We start from the raw sequence: 19,147 nt of genomic DNA, 5'->3' as shown, positions 1-19,147 counted from the left end.
CTTACTTTGTCTCTCTGCCTCCACCTACAACTTCTGTCCATGGTAGATGACATCTGAACAAGAGTGCTTTCTAAGCATATAATGAATTATGTCTGTCTGTATTTAATTAACCATGAATTCAGTGTGCCCTGCTATTTTCTCACTATAACATGCAGCAACATCCACTTCCTGCTGACCAACCTAACGGCACAGAGCAACTGCACCGGTTCCGAAATGAGTTATACTGTACTGAGAAAAAAATGACACGCAAAAACCTAGACAAACAAGTCACAGACAGCAACTGACCCAGATATTAAAGCGTCTGTGTCTGCAAACAGAATTTGAAAAAAACTCGACAGTCATTATTGATTAATACTGCACAAACATCAACTAGTTGCCTCAGGGAACCCTCATGGACTTTGAGGGAGATAAACTATCTAATTACTGCAAGTTTAACAAACTACAACTGAATGTGCTGCTAAAGTAAACAAACACAAATAGATTTAAAAATCGATGCATAAATAACTGAATATGCATTTTAAGAACAGATAGCTGAGCATTCAGTGTAATGAAGTGGCTAGGAGCTCTGCAAGCAACCTCGTCAGGGAAGCGACAACTTTTCCTGTTTAACACCTTTTTTTAAAATCAGAGAAATGTTGTTCTCATCAAAGTTATTCCATGTTTGTTGCTTCAGCTGAAGAGAGAAAGGAAGCCAGCCACAAAAACAGCTCCTAATTACCATCATCCTCCCTCTGATGTGGATGTGGCTGGTACAGCACTACATGTCTACGTGGCTGGTACATAAGGTTTTATACATATGCACATAAATCTAACAGATGGTTACAATTACTGGTGGGCAAGCTGCAGTCCTAACTTGAAAGTGAGCAAAAATAGGTTATGTTCTCTCTCTCCCCCCCTGGCCACCACACCCAACTGCTGGACAACCTGAGGACCACTCTCTTCATCAGGGAAGGGTGGCCAAGGGGCTGCCACAGCCCACCCCATGCAGCATGCCTCTCTAGGCATGGGTACACGTTCTCCACCTAAACAAGGTGGGCACGTGTCAAATCATCACCACTTCAAAGGGGAATGTGCCTACCTGGTACTTTAGAGCTTAATTCAAAATGAAAAACATAATCAGATTTGCTTTGAAACTTGTTTATTGCTTGAACTCAGGCAACCTAGGGTGGATCTGATGATGAAAACCTCCGTATTGACCTGCACAACGTATACTGCAGTTATTTCCACCCTGCCCTTCACCTCAGCAAAAGCTGCTCTCTAATCCTCGTCTGCTCTTTTGAAATTCGCTTGCCTACATCAGTAACTAACCGCTGGCCACAGAGACTCAAACACCATCCATTGGTGTGTCCTGCAGCACAACCCACACCGTGTGGTTTTTACAGCATCCTCTCCAAGGCTAAGCCAGTCTCCTCTGCAATGTGTACTTAACTAAAAGTAAACTGGGATCAACAGCTTTGAGAACAACTTGCCTTTGAACAGGGACAAGAATGGCCACTGCAGCCCTTCCCCTCACCACACTGCGTGCCCTGTGCTGGCCTTGCTTCAGAGGCAACGAAATCCCTCATTCTCATTCACCAAAGGCTCCATTTTCAAATGTGGACGCCTTCCACTTTTAGCACTACTGTTTATCTTTCCATATTCTGCCACATACCAGCCTAGCACACAAGCTAATCTGAGCATTCAAAGATGGGTGTTAAACCTTGTATGCCAATGTCCAGGAGCTGGACCTCCCCTACGAAGTTATTCCTGATGGAGTAAAATGGAGAAGGAAGTAGCAATGAAAACTTTTGCACCACAGGATCACTGCCATCCTAACTCTTCTCCTCCCCTGGACAAAAAAAGTAGTGATAGCCCAGAAGGAAACTTTTAGATAAAAGCAGTATTGATCAAGAAACCTGAAAAAATATCAGACAGGAGCCTGCTTTAAGTAATCCACAAAGAGCTTGTACATCCCATGCTTCTCCCAGGCCAAAAAGGGAAAGCATGCCTGTTTTTCTTTCACAGAAATTCAGACAAAAAGTATCACAAACAGGCGTCAGCAGACTTGACATTGATACAAAAAGATAGTTGCACACAGAGACTAACAATTTTTGTCATTCACCTTCTCCCTAACAGCACAGATTAAGCCAAGAGCTTCAACTCATTGAGTACAGAGCCAGGCATCACTCACACTGCGAACACGGTCTGTATGCTAAACCAGTATTCCTCCATCCCCAAGAAACAGCAAGAAAATACAGAAAATTCTCTGCTGACCCTTTACAGTTGCAGTTGTTGGCAGCAGCAAAGAAAGTCACTGACATGTTTGACACAACTTGGCATTTGTAGCAAGTATCTTTACAGTACTAATTAGGAAGTAGTGAAGAGTTTGGGAACATGGGTATGATTATGCGAGACAAAAATGTTACTAAGTAAAGGAAGATTAAACTGAACTCAAACATCTGAAGGTATTTACTTAAATGCTCACTGCTGGAGAAACAGCTCCTTGAATACAGACAAACGCACAAGTTAACAGTGGAAGATTTGCAAAAATAATTCTCTTCCTGACAAAGCAACTGTTTAAATTTCCTTTTAATTGTTTCTTACATATTTTTGAAATTATATACACTTTACACTACAATTTAGTATACTACGATTCATATAATTTTGCGTGTGTGTGTGAAGAAGCAAGCCCCAAAACTTATGTCCTAATTAAGCACATTCCTCATTAAGGGTACAAAGGTGCTTCCCAGTCTCACTGCCCCTGAAAAAAACTAACAAAAAGCTGCCAGACTCAAGAACCACACTAATATGTTTGTAGTATTACAAGTATTACTCAAAAAATGCCAGCATACACATCTGCATATCTTTTTCCTCTACTCAGGATGTGGACACAGAGCTGAAGTAAAAAGGGACCTGGTAAGCTAAAAGCCAGGACGTGGCAATTATACAGTGGTTTATATTCAGGGATGGCAAGAAGTCTTTCAGTGGGATGATCAGCCCCTAAACTCAGAGGGGAGAGGGGCACACACCTTCCCCATTTATCCTTGATGCAGAAGGGACAGTTACAGCCAAGGTGCCAAGGACACAAGAGACAGTATGTGCACTACACTGATGAAGCAATTCCTAGCCAAGGGAGGGGATTTTTTGGAGGGAAGGGAAAAGGCTAAAGTACAACCTGGGAAGTTTTGATTGCTCCTGGCACAAACTCCAGTGCCTTCTACTGTCCTGTACAAGAACTAACCTGGTCCTGAAACAGAATGAGCAGGAACCCAACTTCTTCACCTGCAAGTGTGCCTTCAACAAAAGTAACCTTAATGCACCTTTCAGTCCTTTTATTATTTTTTTTTAACATCAAACATTAAAATATTGAACTGTTCAACACAGTTAAGAGATTTTGGCTTGAAAAAACGGTTCATATTGCAACGACAACACATCCTCCTATAAGACATGCTCATATATCTATGAAGTTTCATAAAATTAACCAAGCTATTTAATCAGCTTTTCATGGGGTTTCTGTTTCTGGAGCCCTGTCCTGCTAAAACACTACTACTGGCACAGCAGGAGTGGGGTACCAATGAGGAGAAAAGATGCTTCTTACATCAGGTCCTGCTTACATGCAGAGGACAGAGAAGCTTTCATACACATTTCAAAACACTCCTTTTTCCCAACCACCTTCTGCATCATTTTTAAGATGAGGTGGGCTCAAAAGAGTAGGCAGTAAAATCAGCAGAACCGAAGGGACAATGAGTATTCAGCAGCAACTGAAAATCTGTCATCATTAACAGCACACAAACCTGTTTGTCTAGAAACGTATACTGCAGTAAGCACCAAGTATCAGAATACCCTGAACTTGCCTTGACAAGCTAAGGAATAAGCTAAAACATGTCTCCTCAGAACAAAGCTATTCTTTCCCTCTTCAAAAAAATCACTCCCTTTTACACACATGCTTTTTAAAAGGGGGAAGTATCCTCCATCTGAGTACACATAATGGCTCAGAAAACTATTTTTTTTTAATTTTGACTCACATTGAGTATTACATTCCAATCTAATAACACCGATGGAAAACTAAACTCTTATCAAGTAGCTGTTTTTCCCTACACGTGCAGGATTGTTCATATACGCTATTCATCTTTCGTTTACTCATTTTTCTGAAAGGCAAAGTAGTTCATTTGTTTTCAGAAAAATAAATACATAAAGACTTTTATAAAGAGAATATCATCAATTTAGGATTCCCTGTAACAGCCACTTTAAAGGTAATGAGCAAAGGAATGTAATTTCCTTGTATGCTTTTTTGCTTTTTATCATAAATTTCTGAACACAGAGGAAGTTTATTCATACATTAAGATATGTTCATGTTTAAAAATAAAAAGCCAAACTTAATAGATGAAGCATGGAATGAAGCATGTATATGGCCAAATCAAGGGCCTATACAGGTGATGCAAAAAAAACCTATTTATGTTCTGCAGTTATTAATTAAAAAAAACAAACAGAAACCCCAACCCCCCAAACAAATACCAACCATTGAACCACTCAAATATTAGATTTCATAATCTGTAACAGCCACTAATACTCCTTTGTATCTTTCTCACATTTAGGGTAGTTCTAGATCCAGGAAAGATTCCTATCTAGTCAGTTCAAGGTTAATTAAAATATTTAAAGAGCAAGTAATCTAATCCCAAAAACCTTCATTAAAAAGCTGAGAAAAAATAATTTTGTGTGGATTAATTCCTAGTTTTTGAAACAGATGAACAGCTGCCTGTTCTCATACAGCCTGGGCTCCAACTATCTGTATTTAACGGCACACATCCTCAGCTTGATGATCATAATACTTTTTTTGTAATAACCTTTCCACTACAATAGAAAAGAGGAAGCTGATCAGCATTGGATCTTGGCCTGCCAAGATCTCAAACAGCAGGCACAGACTAAGCACCACCACATCCTCTCTGGTGACACACAGAGCACATATTGCTGGGGCAAAGGGAAAGAGTCTAAAGGAAAAGAGAAAAATGAGAGCCCTTTACACAAGACTGCCACTGGACGTGTAAAAGTAGCAAGGTTTTCAAGGTTTCCATGGGACTGCCTGGTCAGCCCTGAGCTCCCTGTTGGTGAGAAGTCACTAGATGAGGCATGCTCACACAAAGAACTGGAGAACATTAGGAGAGATACCACAGAACAGCAAAACACACACAGAATTTATACATTCAAAAACATTCCCTCTGGATATTTTTCTTCATTTTAGAAGAAACTTACATAGATTTTATCTTGCTGATATCGTTGGAATAAGTTGTGCATAATGGAGCCTTCATGGAGATCTACGAGTGCTGCCATGTCTTCCACACTCTCCACGCTTGTTTGATGCATAGGCGTTACTTTTTGGTGTGTGATCGTGCTCTGTTTATAAGTGAATACCTGAAAGAGGGGAAACAAAGAAAATATAATAATCAGAGCACACATTCAAAAACTCCTAGCTGAGAATGGCGTTTTCACACCCATTCATATTCCCTACCCAGTTTAACAATGTGCAGACTTACTTGTGAAATACAATAGCCTGCCAGTCATACCTTCTTCTAAAGCTTCTCTGACAGTAACCGAAGCCCCAAATACGTATGCCAGGGGTCATATGAAATTATCCCATACTGACAATGCATGGAGGACTATAAGGTCTTTTCCTTTTTAAGGGCAAATGTAATTGCATTTCACACTGGACTACTATTAGATGTCATCAGGAGAAAAATAAACCAAGCAATAATCGTTCCCAAAAAGTCCAAAACCAGCCAACTGGAAAAAAAAAAAACCCGACTAAACCCACACCCTTAGAGTAAACCCCAGTTATACTCAAATTACTCTGGAAGAAAATGTTTTACAGTGCAAAACAGCAAATGAAAGTTATTGCTCTAACAGGCTGCAAACATTTTGTATGTTTGATCTGAAATCCACTTAAACTTTGCATTCAGTTCTCAGGCCAGGACTGCTGTTGGGTTAGGTCATTACTCCTAATGTAAAGTAGCACGCTAAGTTCAGTGTGCTGCAGATATTTGGAAATGAATAGGTGAACTGATTTCTAATTAATGAACTTTCGGGACAAATTTCTGAAGCCTGTTCCAAACAGACAGTAAAAGCTCTAAAGAAGAGATAATTTAAATAGTCACAAAACACTTCTACATATCTTCTGTAAAACTGTCACAAGTAAGCTCAAAAGATGTACACATCCCCCATCTAGTTAAAACTTTTCTGAATACTAATGACATCACTAAAGACTATAAAACAATAGCTTTGGAATTCAGATTCCCATTTCCTTTTAATTTACATCTTGGCAGCTTATCCTTATAGACATATACCGGCATCTCACAGCCAATGCCACGCGGACATCATTAGTTCCTGCTAACAGCACTGTTTCAGCGTAAGAAAGTCAAACATGGGGTGAATGCAAATACTTTAATGATGTGGATCATTTAAGAAAAAAAAAAAAACCAAAAACAACACCACCAAAACACCCAAACCTTTTAAGATCCTTTGCAATAATATTTACGAAGCAGATGGAGTAAGTGCAGTAATGGGCAGCCCGAATGCACCACAGGGCTGCCGTTGCGGGCTGGGGATCGCGCAGCACTGCCCGATGGACGGGCAGCCTGCGGGGCTGTGCCTGCACAGAAGGAGAAAAAACCCTTGGAGGTTTTCTGCATAAAAACATATGTATGCTCCTGGTGATGAAAGACTGAACCAGTGCCATTGTAGGAGGCCACTCAGGAAAACAGTGATGTTGTCTGTCTTGCTGAGACAAGTGAGAAAAAGAAGCTGAAGAAGCAAGAGGCTGCAGGCAGACCGGACTTAACACCGAAGCTCTGTACTCAGATATCCCACCAGCTGACAGAGAATTGCCTGATGATATCTGTTGATTAAAATCTTATCCCAGGCATAACAACTGCCGGCACAGGCCACTACACCATTACAGCTGTCACTGGCACTAGCACAAAGCATACTGGGGGAAGGCTGGGCGAGAAAGGAGGTCCAGGAAACAAATTTCTAACAGGTGCTGGAAAGCAGCACAGATGTCAACAGGATATGTGAGTAAACCATCAGAAAGCTCCTACAGATCCAGAGCATCCAAAGCACAATCCCTGCAGGAAAAAGACACTGAGAGACCTGAGCCTTATTTTGTGGCAACCAACCATCAAGATGACAGGACAAGCATTTGTACAGGGCAGAGAGATGCTGACTAGGATGGAGAAAGCAGCCACTTGCCCATGATCCAGGGGTATGCGGTCCAGATATCTAAGAGACAGAACAAATGTGACCAGCATCTACTGATAGCAAAACTGTTGGGACTGAAAACAGTGTTAGTAGTCCTAAGACTAACCACACAAAGTGCAAGTGGAATTAGAGGTAATTACATATGAAGAGCAATAAACCGCAGTTCCTAGTCAGAAGAACCATGCTGAAAAACCCAAAGGTCATACTGCAAAATAAAAATATAAACTGGAAGATCTGGAAACAAAAGGGATTTAAGGAGAGCAAAGCCTAGAAAAGTAAGTAACTCAGAGGCCATGTATCAGCTTGGAATTAAAACAGAAAAATAGACTCGGTAAGGGAATGCGGATACCAAAAAGGGATGGCACATACCCTATGAGTACATCTGGCGAACATGGAGAGGAAACAAAGCATCGCTGCTAGGAGGACAATCTTCATATTTGTTCTTTGTGATACACAGGTTAGTACGGTAGGCAGAGCACCCCATACATCACTTAAACATGTTTATTAACATAAAGAGTTCACAGAAATGCACCAAGAAAAACAATGTGCTGACTGACTACCACATGGCAGGACTGTCGAAGATGGTCTCTGCAGATTCATCCTTCCCACTCAAACTCACTATTTTCTTTTCTTCAGGCTAGCTGTTCTCACACTTCCAGCTCTCCCATACACTGGCTTCTTGTTCGGGTGAGGAGACGGGTCTGTGAGCTGACTCAGAGACAGGCCTGAGTGTCGACCAGCTAGAAAACACACCAACCAGTCATAACGTCTGCCACTCAAATCAGAAAAGAGGACAACCCCTTCCCCAACACTGGGGAGTTATTTTTCTTTTAATTTGAATTTTTACTGGAACCATGCATCCCTCAGGTTTCGTAAACCCACTGTAAAATTGGTCAAAAATCATCGAACAAGATCAAAGTCATCAGACAGGGCAGCAGGATCACATGTGCAGACCTCATTTCTTTAAAATGGGGTGTTTGCAGTCCTGCTGCTCAAGCCCTGAAAGGCCTGCTTTGTTTTATTTCATCTTGACTCACGCCTTTATTAGGATAAGGATGTGAAAAATCTACCTTGAACTTTATTGCTACTAATTAAGATGATCACGTTATGAAATATCACAGCAGTTGAATCCTCAGGAAATGGGACCGAGCCACTCTGCGGGGTCAGCAGGGAGAGGAGGAAGATGAACAAGTTAGCTCCTGAACTTCAAGAGGAGCCTGCTGGCAGAGCACAGGAGTGTCCATCCTCAAGGATCTTCCAGCATGTCTGGAAGGTCAAGTAAAACATGCAGGAAACTTGGAATAAGATTTAAGACAGCCTGAATTAGAATTCAGCAAAAACTTCTTTCCTCTCAAGATATAAATGGTCCAAGATAACAAACATGCTGAATACATGGAAAACTATAAATTAAACCCTGAAAAGCACGCAAAATAAGAACTCGCAAAGTTATTATGGAAGTGAAAATTAGAGGTCGAGATAGGAAGGCACAATGCAAAGAACAACAACAAAAAGAACAAGCTCAAGATACACAAGACAAAACAGCAAACTCAGCTAGATAACAGTAAAGAGCATTTCAGCGGGCAAGGAGAACAACCCTTCAGAACCGCTTACTGTCTGTACCATGGCTTACTACTACTGTCATGAACACACCAAAAAGGGACTCAAATGAGGAGGCAACCTGAAAAGCCAGGGGACCAATCCCCAGGTAACACAGGAAAAAGCTGTAGCAGGCACTCTGGGGTTCGAAAATAACATAGGAAGGAACTATGGGATGGCCAAATGTTAACAGCCTGCTGAAACAGAGAACCCACACCCAAGGGCTGGAGAAGCGTTGTTTAGTGTCAGTCTTGAAGAAGAAAGCAAGTATGACTACAAGAAAGTTAATCACATGCTGCTGAGTCAGATTTCTTTCTCTAGTCAAAAAGGAAAGATTGAAGAGATAGGTACGTGAGGACAGGAATATCTGAATGAACATTAAAACTGGGGTGACATGCAGGAACTGAAAACGAACCATACTGGTGCATTTTTGCCAACCTGGTTCAAAGCTTTGGTGATATGACTCTATGTCCTGATTCACGTCTGTTCAGAAATCCAACAGGATTATTAGCCCTATTCTGTTCTCTCCAGAGCCAGATAAAATTCATCAGTCTTTCTGTGACGGGAACATACTCAAGAGCAGTGTCAATGGCCACCTGCTCAACAACCACACTACCCACCGCACTTGCCAGATCTGCGTTAGGACACAACATCAAACTCTAGACACTGACAGTGAGATCTACACTCATACTTCCCAAAAATGTTACCCAGATGAGAAAGAAGGACACGTAGAGAAACTGAACTCATCATCTCACAACGAGAACATTAGCCTTGGACATGGAACAACGGAAAAAGAAGCTGAAGGGAAGCCTGCGGCAGCACACCAGCATGTGGGCAGGACTGCACTGCACAGACGGGACAGACCCCCATGTCACCCTCTGAAACACCATCCAGGTCCCCAGCCACTGCTGCAGGGAGCACCTTCTCCTTGCAGAAGATGCCAGTCGGACGCTCTCTCACACGCTGTAGGAAGCTGGGTAACCTAAAGCAGCATGCACTGAGATTAAAGGTGAAACTGCAGACGGGCATTGGCTAAACAGGTTTTGGGCAGCTGACCTTTTGTGAAGGGGTTTGCTCTGAAACAGTGAAGCATCATATATAAATAAATAAATAAGTTTATATCAGACTCTATTTGGAACGCCAACAACCCCTAAATCACATACTAGGTCAAAGGCATATAATGAAAATGATGACTTCAGAAAAAAAAGTACGATTTCCCCTATTCATAAATACCATTCTTATTCATAAATATTACTGCATGAGCAGTGCAATATTGTACTCCAAAACGTACAACTATTTGTTAGGTGAGTCTGTATCTGTGTATTTGATTAAGAAAAGCATTTTTTTGTATGCCATGCAATTTAGAATAACTAGTATTTTACATGAATATACACTTTTAAATAGACTAGGGAGCATGTAAAGAAAACAACCCACCAACAATTCAGGAGTTTGAGTCATATGATTGCAATTAAATTCATTTCACTGATGCTTTTAAAAGATCATGAAAACTACCAGCATGAAGATCTTAATATTCCCCAGTTCTTTATATTGAAAATTAAATTTTTAATCTGCATAATTAATCTGGCATAAGAAAAAAAAATGTTTTTTAAGCATTCCGTTTAAGAAGGGTATCACAAAACAATGTCTAATTAATTTCTGCACTGACAAATTATCTCTAAGCTCAAGATCTCATGGAAATTATGTATTAACAAAAGATTTCATTAGTAATACAATTTATTAACACCAGGAAAGAACATCAGAGTGGGCTCTCAATGGCAGGACCACACATGCTTTCTCTCCTACTGTATCATTTTGTGACATGATGCCAAGTGACAAAAACCCTGCTTAAGTAAGGTCATTAAACAGTATCAAGAGATTTCACAACAGCCGAGTCAAGTGAGTTTAGCAGAATACTGAATTAAGTGCTTAGGTAAAGCACATCAAAAAACCCACATAATCCCCACTTCTTGCGAAAGCTAGACGTTACATTCAGTCTTTCCAGTCTGTGCGGAGCCCATGTACAACTGAGTATCTCAGGGTGTTTTTCACAAGGAGATGAGTTTTTGGTCTGATGCTGATGATCCACATTGGATGGGAGGAAGGCAGAAGGTACTCCAAAAGTTTCTTGATCAACTTGATTCAGTGTTTGAATTACAACAATCTTCATAGTGAGATTTCCATGAGATTTTTATTTAAAGGCAGAAACAGGCTTGTCTGCATCTCAGAAGACCTGACCCAAGCTAGATCGTTACTGAACCTGCTCTCTGAAAACGTGCAAGGGTGTCTACTGAGAAGTTTATATATTGTAAGCATTTTTTAAAACAGCCCTTTTATACAGTGACCTGAATGCGCGTCCCTCCCAAACACAACTCCCAGCCAGGGCAGGCTCAGGTCTTTTTCTTTAATCTGAAGATTGAGATTTGAATCAGAGCAAAGGGTGGCAGCAGGCACTGGCTTCCTACCCCTGCTGCTTCCAGACAGGGATGAGATGCCTGCCCATGGCCTCGAGCTGGACCATCCCTCACGGCCATCGCTGACCACGTGGGCAGCAACTGTTTCAGTCAGTCACATGGCATCAGTTTCACCATCAAAAACACACACCAGACACGGCGGCGTCTGACCGATGCCAAGTACTGCGTGCTGTGGTGCTCAGGAATGCTTACATAGATTAGCATGTCCCTGGCCAGTGTTGTTGCAATAAATCAAGAAGAGTTTTTGGTAGCGCTAACAGGAAAGGAGCAACCAACCTCCATCCGCTGCCCTTTTCTACGGAAGGGACTTTTTTATCGACCTTAGGTGTACTTCACAAACTGCAGGTCTTGCAGAAGATAATACTGCTTTGTACAGGGAAAACAGAAATATCAAAGTCCTGTCACCCACTCGATTTAAGTGAAGTTGCTCAATTCCACATGACCAGAGAGATAATGTAAAATATGGTAGTTTAAACATAAAAATCGGTAAGGCTGGGAAAGTTAAGGCAAAGAGGTATTGTGCAGAAGTCATCTGAGAGACTAAGAGGTTTACAAACAAACAACAAATAATATTATATATACAACCAAACTTTTTTTCAATAATGCCTATGATACTAGCCAACCAACTGCTACAGCGTCTGGCCAGCTCACACACACCAGAAAGCAAATTTAATTCTGACCCAACAAGTGAAGCCTATACCCTTGCTGCTGTTGCCCCAGGGACTGCTCTACTTGAGTTTTTCACAGGGTTAATCCCTACGGCTGCTATGGTGATGCCCACGAAAATCCACGACTCAACAGCAACTCCAGAGGACTTGGCTCGTATGTTCAAGGCATCAGCACCCTCAGTTTTCTACGGCATCTTTTTGCTTATGGTCAGTGACCCCACAGTGGAGAAATGAGCACAGCCCAGCAAAGCACACAGGACTGTACAGAGACACATCCACTTCAAAATACCCATATTTTTTTTTTCATTCTCTGCTGTTGGTCTGAACTGAGGATCACCATTTGTGTCTCCCTTGTGTTTAGAAGTTAAAAGAATGCAGTAAATCTTATAAAATGTCTTCATACATGAGTCCAAGCAGAAAAAAGAGGCCTTGGGCTCACATTACAAGCTGTGGAATGCGGCGTTCCAGGGTGAAAAATAAATCACAACAAGCCCAAGGACCCAGAGATTAAAAACAAAAATAAAAATCTACGATTTTACTCTTTTTTTTTTCCTGAAGAGATCTACTGTCTAAGTAAATACTTTAAAAATGGGACAAGGAGGCTCTGTTATAACTCAAAAGCAATTTAAGACCAAAACCAGATGAACTACCAGCATTTCAAATTCTATGGTTAATCATGACAAGAGTAAGACCCAAGTAACTCTTCTGTCCAGTAATTTACTATTTCTCTGTTACAGTTGCCCTTAGATATCCATTCCGTTGTCCCAAAACAGTATTTCAGGCAACAAGATTTACCAGGGACCAAGGCTTGCTTTGATGCAGTTTAATTTAATCTTTTTCAAAGCAACCAAAAAAACCCCCAAAAACCCCAACAAACCAAAAAATCCAACCCCCCCAAAAAACACCCAACAAAACCCGCAGTGAAGTTTCTTATCTATTAAACTATGGAGGAAAACAAAATTAATTTTATGTAAGGCATTTATTGATGTCAAGAAAAAAGTATTACCAACTAAACTGGTATAATTACTACTGTGACTAACGCGGGCCTTCAAGCAAATATCCCATACCCACATCAACCGAGAACCAGCTTATTTCCCACCCGTTTTGTAAAATTCCTCCCCTTTCAGCCCGGCTATCACCCCACTCCCCAGCCTCCCTTCCCAGTTAGATAGTAATCGGCCTCTAACGCAAAACATCTAAATGTCCACTCTGTACGTTAACTGTACCTACCAAATCAGTCGGGTAACGCACGGCCCATACATTGTGTATAACGCTCTATTTCGTCCTTACCCTCTGCTCGCTTTGGTTCCTGCCATTTTCAGTCTTCGTCCCTCCTATCAATCAACCCCCTTCCAAACCCTTCCCCTCAGTCCCCCTTTCCTAACGCTTCCCAGACTTGCCAGCACTTGGGACATCTGAGCTGCTCCCAGGTTCAAGCGTTGGGAGCCTGTCGCGGTGCCTCTCCCCACCCCGTCCCCAGCCTCCAGCAGGGACAGCACCAGCCATAGCTTGCAGCACCTCCTCCTCACGCCTTTCCTACCACACCTTTCAGGCTGTCACACCAACAACTAATAATATCCCTCTTTGCCCCGAGCTCCAGGGTGCGGGGAGGCAGGCTGCCGCGATGGCAATCCTGGCCAGGCCGCAGCAGGGCTCAGCAAACCCACGACTTCACAGCGCTTTGTTGTTCCCCTACGCGCTGACCGCTGTCAGTAAGCTTGTCTGACAAAGACTTCCCACTTAACGCCCATTCCACAAAGAGGTATTTCAAGGAAGTTTATTCCACACACTGGCCTGTTTCTGTTTGTAGACAAGCTCTATCATCAAGTAGGAACAAGCTTCCAATTACAGGTTCAGCACTTATGACCCTTCAATTGTGCTTGCCTGCACAGACAATAAAGAAATTTAATTCAAATTAAGCACATCAGTGTTACCCAGATTATACTACAGTATAATACAGTATATAATAATATAATAATATAATACAGTAAGCCTCTAGGCAGTCCATGCTAATTCTTACAAGAAAAAAAAAAAAAAGTGCATCTTTAATTTAACTTTCTTTGCAAGCGACACTGCATACCATAGTTATACAGCACCTGAAGACACCACAAAGCTCGATTTTTAAGAAGCTCACCTATAAATACCATGACTGCACCTCATTCCCACTGTCAGTTGACTGGTTCCCTGTCCACCCTACCCATGCCCAAGGGAGGACCTGATGTTACAGCGAACACGCAAGTGCTGTCAGACAGCCAAGTAGAGCTACTACTGAAAACAGGAAAGTAAACGTTACATGAGATGTCCTGAACACCTCAGCACAATAAAATAACATAAAGAAAGGGGTACTGGCAGGCGTTACTCATGAATCCAGTGCTGAAGGCCAAAAACACTCACTGCACGGAACATTTTTAAAGCTGTTTGTGAAATAAAGACGTAACAACTTGCATGTATGTAGAGGAAGTTCATATACATGCAATCTCAGCTTTCAGATCTCCTGACAACATTTAACTACAAAACTCTCATAAATTAAGTATGCTCCCCTCCCCCCATCCCCCCCTTTTTTTTTTTTTTTTTAAGTTTCACCAAATCTTGGCTTGGTTTCTCCTAGTGTAGTACTACACACCTCACAGCAGCAATATTCAGTCGTACCTAAATAACTTTTCAATCAAACTTTTTCTTCACAATGGCATTGTTTCTGCTTCAGCAGGACCTTCCTGCCTTAATTTAAAAAACACCTTTTAGATCTTTCCATATTGACAAGTTTACAGAGAAGCAGAATAGACAAAAGGTTAACATGAGAGTGAACTGGTAGAGCTCTGAAATTATCTTTGAGGGACTAATTTCCAAGATCATTTGAGGTAACTCCGGTGAAATTTAGATAGGCATCTACTACAACCTTCGCTTGTTTAAAAAAACAAAAAAAAGTTTTAGGTTTTTTTCTCTTTATGTTACAAGATACACTGAAACAGCTATCAAGCATTGGAACAAGCTGCCCAGGGAAGTGGTTGAGTCACCATCCCAGGAGTTATTTACAGATACGGTACTTAGGGACATGATTTAGTGGTGGACTTAGTGTCAATGGTTAGACTCTATGATCTTAAAGGTTTTTTCCAACCTAAATGATTCTAAAAATAGAAAACCTGAATATGAGAGATTGGTTCAAAGCTCTGTATGAGTTTGCAGAGATCGCAGAGTCACAGCATACCTCAAGTTGGAAGAGACCCATAAGGATAATCGAGTTGCTGCTCACAGGACTACCTAAAACTAAACCATATGACTCACAGCGTCTCTCAGACACTCCTCGAACAGGCTTGGTACCATGACCACCTTCCCTGGGGAGCCTCTTTCAGTGACTGACCACCCTCTCAGTGAAGAACCTTTTCCTTAATGTCCAATCTGAATTTCCCCTGACGCAGCTTCAAGCCACTCCCGATCCTGAAAATGCAAGCCTGAATTGAAGCACGAGCTATTCGCTTGAATAGACAACAAGAGCCAGAGTCACTTTATAGTCTTTTAACTAACTTCTTTTTTTCCTTACAATATCACAGAACAGTATTTCTACAGTATCACTAATTGCCTTGTAAAGACAATCCAACCCCCCTGCCCCTTGATGGGCAACCTGCACGCCACGCTCCTACCCATACCCCCCCCCCCCCCCCAGCACTACTTAGTGTTGCTCGAACCCTGAAAATAGGAACGGGGTAACACGTGATCCCAGCACTGTGCAAACACCTCGGCTTGAACATCAGTCCCTCACTTGCTCTTTTCTAGTTTTTTAAAGGATCAGAGGAGCTCTTCATTAAGCCAGTGTTGTTTTTGCAGGTTGCCTGTGGTGTGAGGTTTTGACACAGTTACATTGCTAACAAGACAGCCAAGAACATAATTTATTTACAGCTCAAAACGTCTTCATTGAAGCAGCCCTTTAATGATGTAACTGTCTATTCAACTCCTGTTTCCCCAAAAATTGTAGGTATATAATGGTAACTTACACCAGGGGGTGGGAGGTAGAAAAAGGAGGAAGTGAAGCCCTGAGTACAGTAAACTCCTCAGGACAACTATCTACGAGAACAAGTAAGAACATGATGACACGTAACACACAATGGAGAATGCTCAAAGCAGAACTGTGGGCAGGTGAACATGAAACATTGGGCATTTTCCCCAAGCCTAAGCATACAGTACAGTTTCTATGGTAGCCTTGTTAACAAGGCTATGCTATTTCAAAGTTAACTTTTATCGTGTGTGCTGATCTCAGAACAATTCATCAGCCTTTCAGGAAAGGACTACCTGAGGAGAAACAGTAGGGCCACTCCCTCTGTCGCTCCAGCTATTAATTCAGTTAAAGAGCAATTGGGATTCTTTTCAGCTCTGACTGAAGGTAACTGGAAGATGCCCTTAGATGACAGTGGAAGGGGTGACCCCTCCTTACCTATGTGCCTGGTTCTGACATGCAGAGGTAATTATAGTGTAGGCAGCAGCATACCAGCACTCCGCAGGTCTCCAAAGCTGCCTTTCAACCTACCCAAGTTAGCGCCAGGTCCCACAACAGCATAGTTTCCCCTGCCCAAGAACACACCTCAAATATCAACAACTTTTTTTTTTTTTTTTTTTTTTTTTCTAATGTGGAAGCAATGTCAGATAAAAAAATAGGTGCAGGTGATTTATCCGCACTCAGAATTAGCCAGTGCCATTTCTGTGGCATGGGGAACCTGTATCAGCATTGGCAGGAGCAGCCCAGTCTAGGGACAGCAGATGCTTTAGCCTTATTTCACAGTCTAGGCTGGAGTTAAGTCCCAGCTGGGTCCACACAGCACAGGTATAGTTTCCTCCCACCAAAATGTGTGAAGCAGGACCCCAGTACATGCGGTCCAGAGACACAGGATAGCCCATGTGTGGAACTAGCCTGGGTCTAGAAAGGGATCAGTCGTTCACTCAGCCTCACTGCCCTTGTCCCTGGTCCCAGCAGTAAAGCTCACTACAGCCTGTGGCAGCACCACAGCAAGGAGGCTGTGACAGAAGGTGGCTTCATGCAGCATGCTGGAAGGATTTCCTGGCTTTGACACAGCACAGCAGACATGAAAAGCTGCTCAGCTTCAGCTCTGCACCCCAGTGAACCAGTCTTGCTGGAGGCTGCGACACTGAACCTCAACACCCCAGCCCACAGTGCTGCTGTCTCCGTGGTTAGGTAGGGCTAACACTGCTCGTCCCGGCACAACCTGCACAAACTTGGGGTGCCTCACACTCCTGCTTCTCCCAGAAGATGCGGAGCTGGCTGTAAACCAGATTTTCAGCTTCAGTCTAGAAATAAAAAGAACCAGACATCCCAGCTTCCACATGCTGGAGACAAACCTGCCAGCGTATGATTACTGCAGGGATGGCTGCCCAAGTCTGCAAATCCTCTAAAATAATAATTATGCAATAATCCTTCCCGAGGGGCACGGCTCTCGCATGCCCTGCTAGCAAGGCCGTGAGAAAGGACTCTGTGTCTGCAGAGGGAAGACACAAGGGACCCTGCTTCCCGGCCAGCGGGCAACCATGGGCCGCTGCGCCAGCCCTGCAGGCAGCATCCACCCTCCCCAGGAGGGCAGGGGTCCCTCCGCTGTTACCGCTGCTCAGGTGACTTGGCAGAAACAACAGATGACAGGTGAAATATGAGGGTAGGGAGCAAGAAGCTGGAGTAATTCTGAATTTCTATACAGCAAGCAAAAAGTTGGGGTTTTTTTAATAACAATTCTGACAGGTTAACTATTTGAGGAGGTTTCATCAAAAATCAGTATAAACGTTATATTCAAAAAGCACAAAGCCATCTTATTTTAAAGTCTTACAGAGTATATTTCACCCTTAGAGCCTTGCTTTTCTCCAGGAGTAGTGTGGTTAGACAACAGCGGCAGGTTCCAGCAGAGAACCATAGGCAGCTCCTGGAAAAGTGCCACCCGTCAGTTAGTATTGCTGCACACCTCAGCCTGTTGCAGCAGGGCCTTTGCTTTCTTCCACCCCAAGGTCCTCCTAAAAAGCTCCCGAGGCACTTTGCTAGCTGTGGCACAGCTGTGGCAAAGGTTAAAGCTTCAACGCAGCCAGGGCTCTCACACTTACACAACATTCTCACAACAAGGCGCCCACCAACACGACTGGTCACGCCGAACTGCCGTTGCCCAAGGACAGCTCTGGTTCAAGTTCAGCAAAAACAACTGAATATTCCACAATGGTTCAATCATCATGAAACCATGGTGAAGAAAAAGGGAAGTAGTGGAGTAAAAAGAAAAGGACAGACACATCCATAAATAAATAAATCCCCCTACCTTATCTTGTTGTGAAAAGGTGTAGAAAGGAAGAGAGCAGACTTGAAATGTGTAAAGTTACAAAAAACTGAGATTTTTCTGTATTTGTTTGGACTGCAAGCCCCCAAGCAACTTCCATTTGCAAGAAGATACTGCTGTAGGCATGAATGCATACTTCTGCTGAAATCCAAAAATCTTTTAAGTTTAGACTAGGAAAAAGAGAAACTGCTTAGTTACAAGCAACGCATCACAGTCATCTTCTAATTTGCACCAAACAGGAGCATTAGTCAGACTGATTACATAGTCAGGCACTAATTATTTAGGTTCTCTCAAATGCATGCTAGTAAATTTGATGATTAGTCAGATAAAGTATACATTGTTAGGTACACCAGAGTGAGCTCTTTATTTGACTGAAAGCTTTTTAGGAAATAAAGCTACCTCTTTGCTATAAAATTTTACTGTGTCTGGCACAAAGACGGAAAGACCTCTTGGAGATACTGAAGTACAAATATGAAAACACTCCTATTTTAATATGTCTGGTTTGGGGGAAAACACTATTATATTCTTTTGCTTGTTTCCATTACAAGGAGCATGGATAAATATACCAGTCACAGGAGCCACAAGAATTCACCAAGCAGCTTAAAACAAGTTTTTATTCTGTCTTAGACTGACTATGAGTTCCCCTTTTTACATCCTTAGAGATAATCCTCCACATATTACCACTTATTTTTTGTTACTGTGCAGGTAAGAACCTCTTTTCATTGCACTCATGAAAAGCCTGTGGATGTTAAATACCTTAAAGCTCTAAAAAAAGAACTGGTAGAAGGTTTGAATATGCCCAGTCTTAGCTATACGCCTGTAGTAGGCTTTTTTTAAGAAAGAGGTAAGTACGTGGCACTGCTAGAAC

General features: G+C 42.2%; 1 protein-coding gene across 1 annotated transcript in view; it reads right to left on the bottom strand.

Annotated features, from left to right (window-relative positions):
- MYO10 (myosin X) overlaps nucleotides 1-19,147 on the bottom strand; it is a 166,684-nt gene that overhangs the window by 89,631 nt on the left and 57,906 nt on the right. Inside the window, 1 exon segment of the mRNA XM_080377795.1 lies at nucleotides 5,230-5,388. Coding sequence (XP_080233921.1) covers nucleotides 5,230-5,388 — 159 coding nt within the window.

The sequence above is a fragment of the Falco punctatus genome (genome assembly GCF_963210335.1).
Source record: "Falco punctatus genome assembly, chromosome: 3".
NCBI classification, from domain to species: domain Eukaryota; kingdom Metazoa; phylum Chordata; class Aves; order Falconiformes; family Falconidae; genus Falco; species Falco punctatus.
The sequence above is the reverse complement of the archived record's forward strand: the minus strand, read 5'-3'. Positions and strand labels throughout refer to the sequence as shown.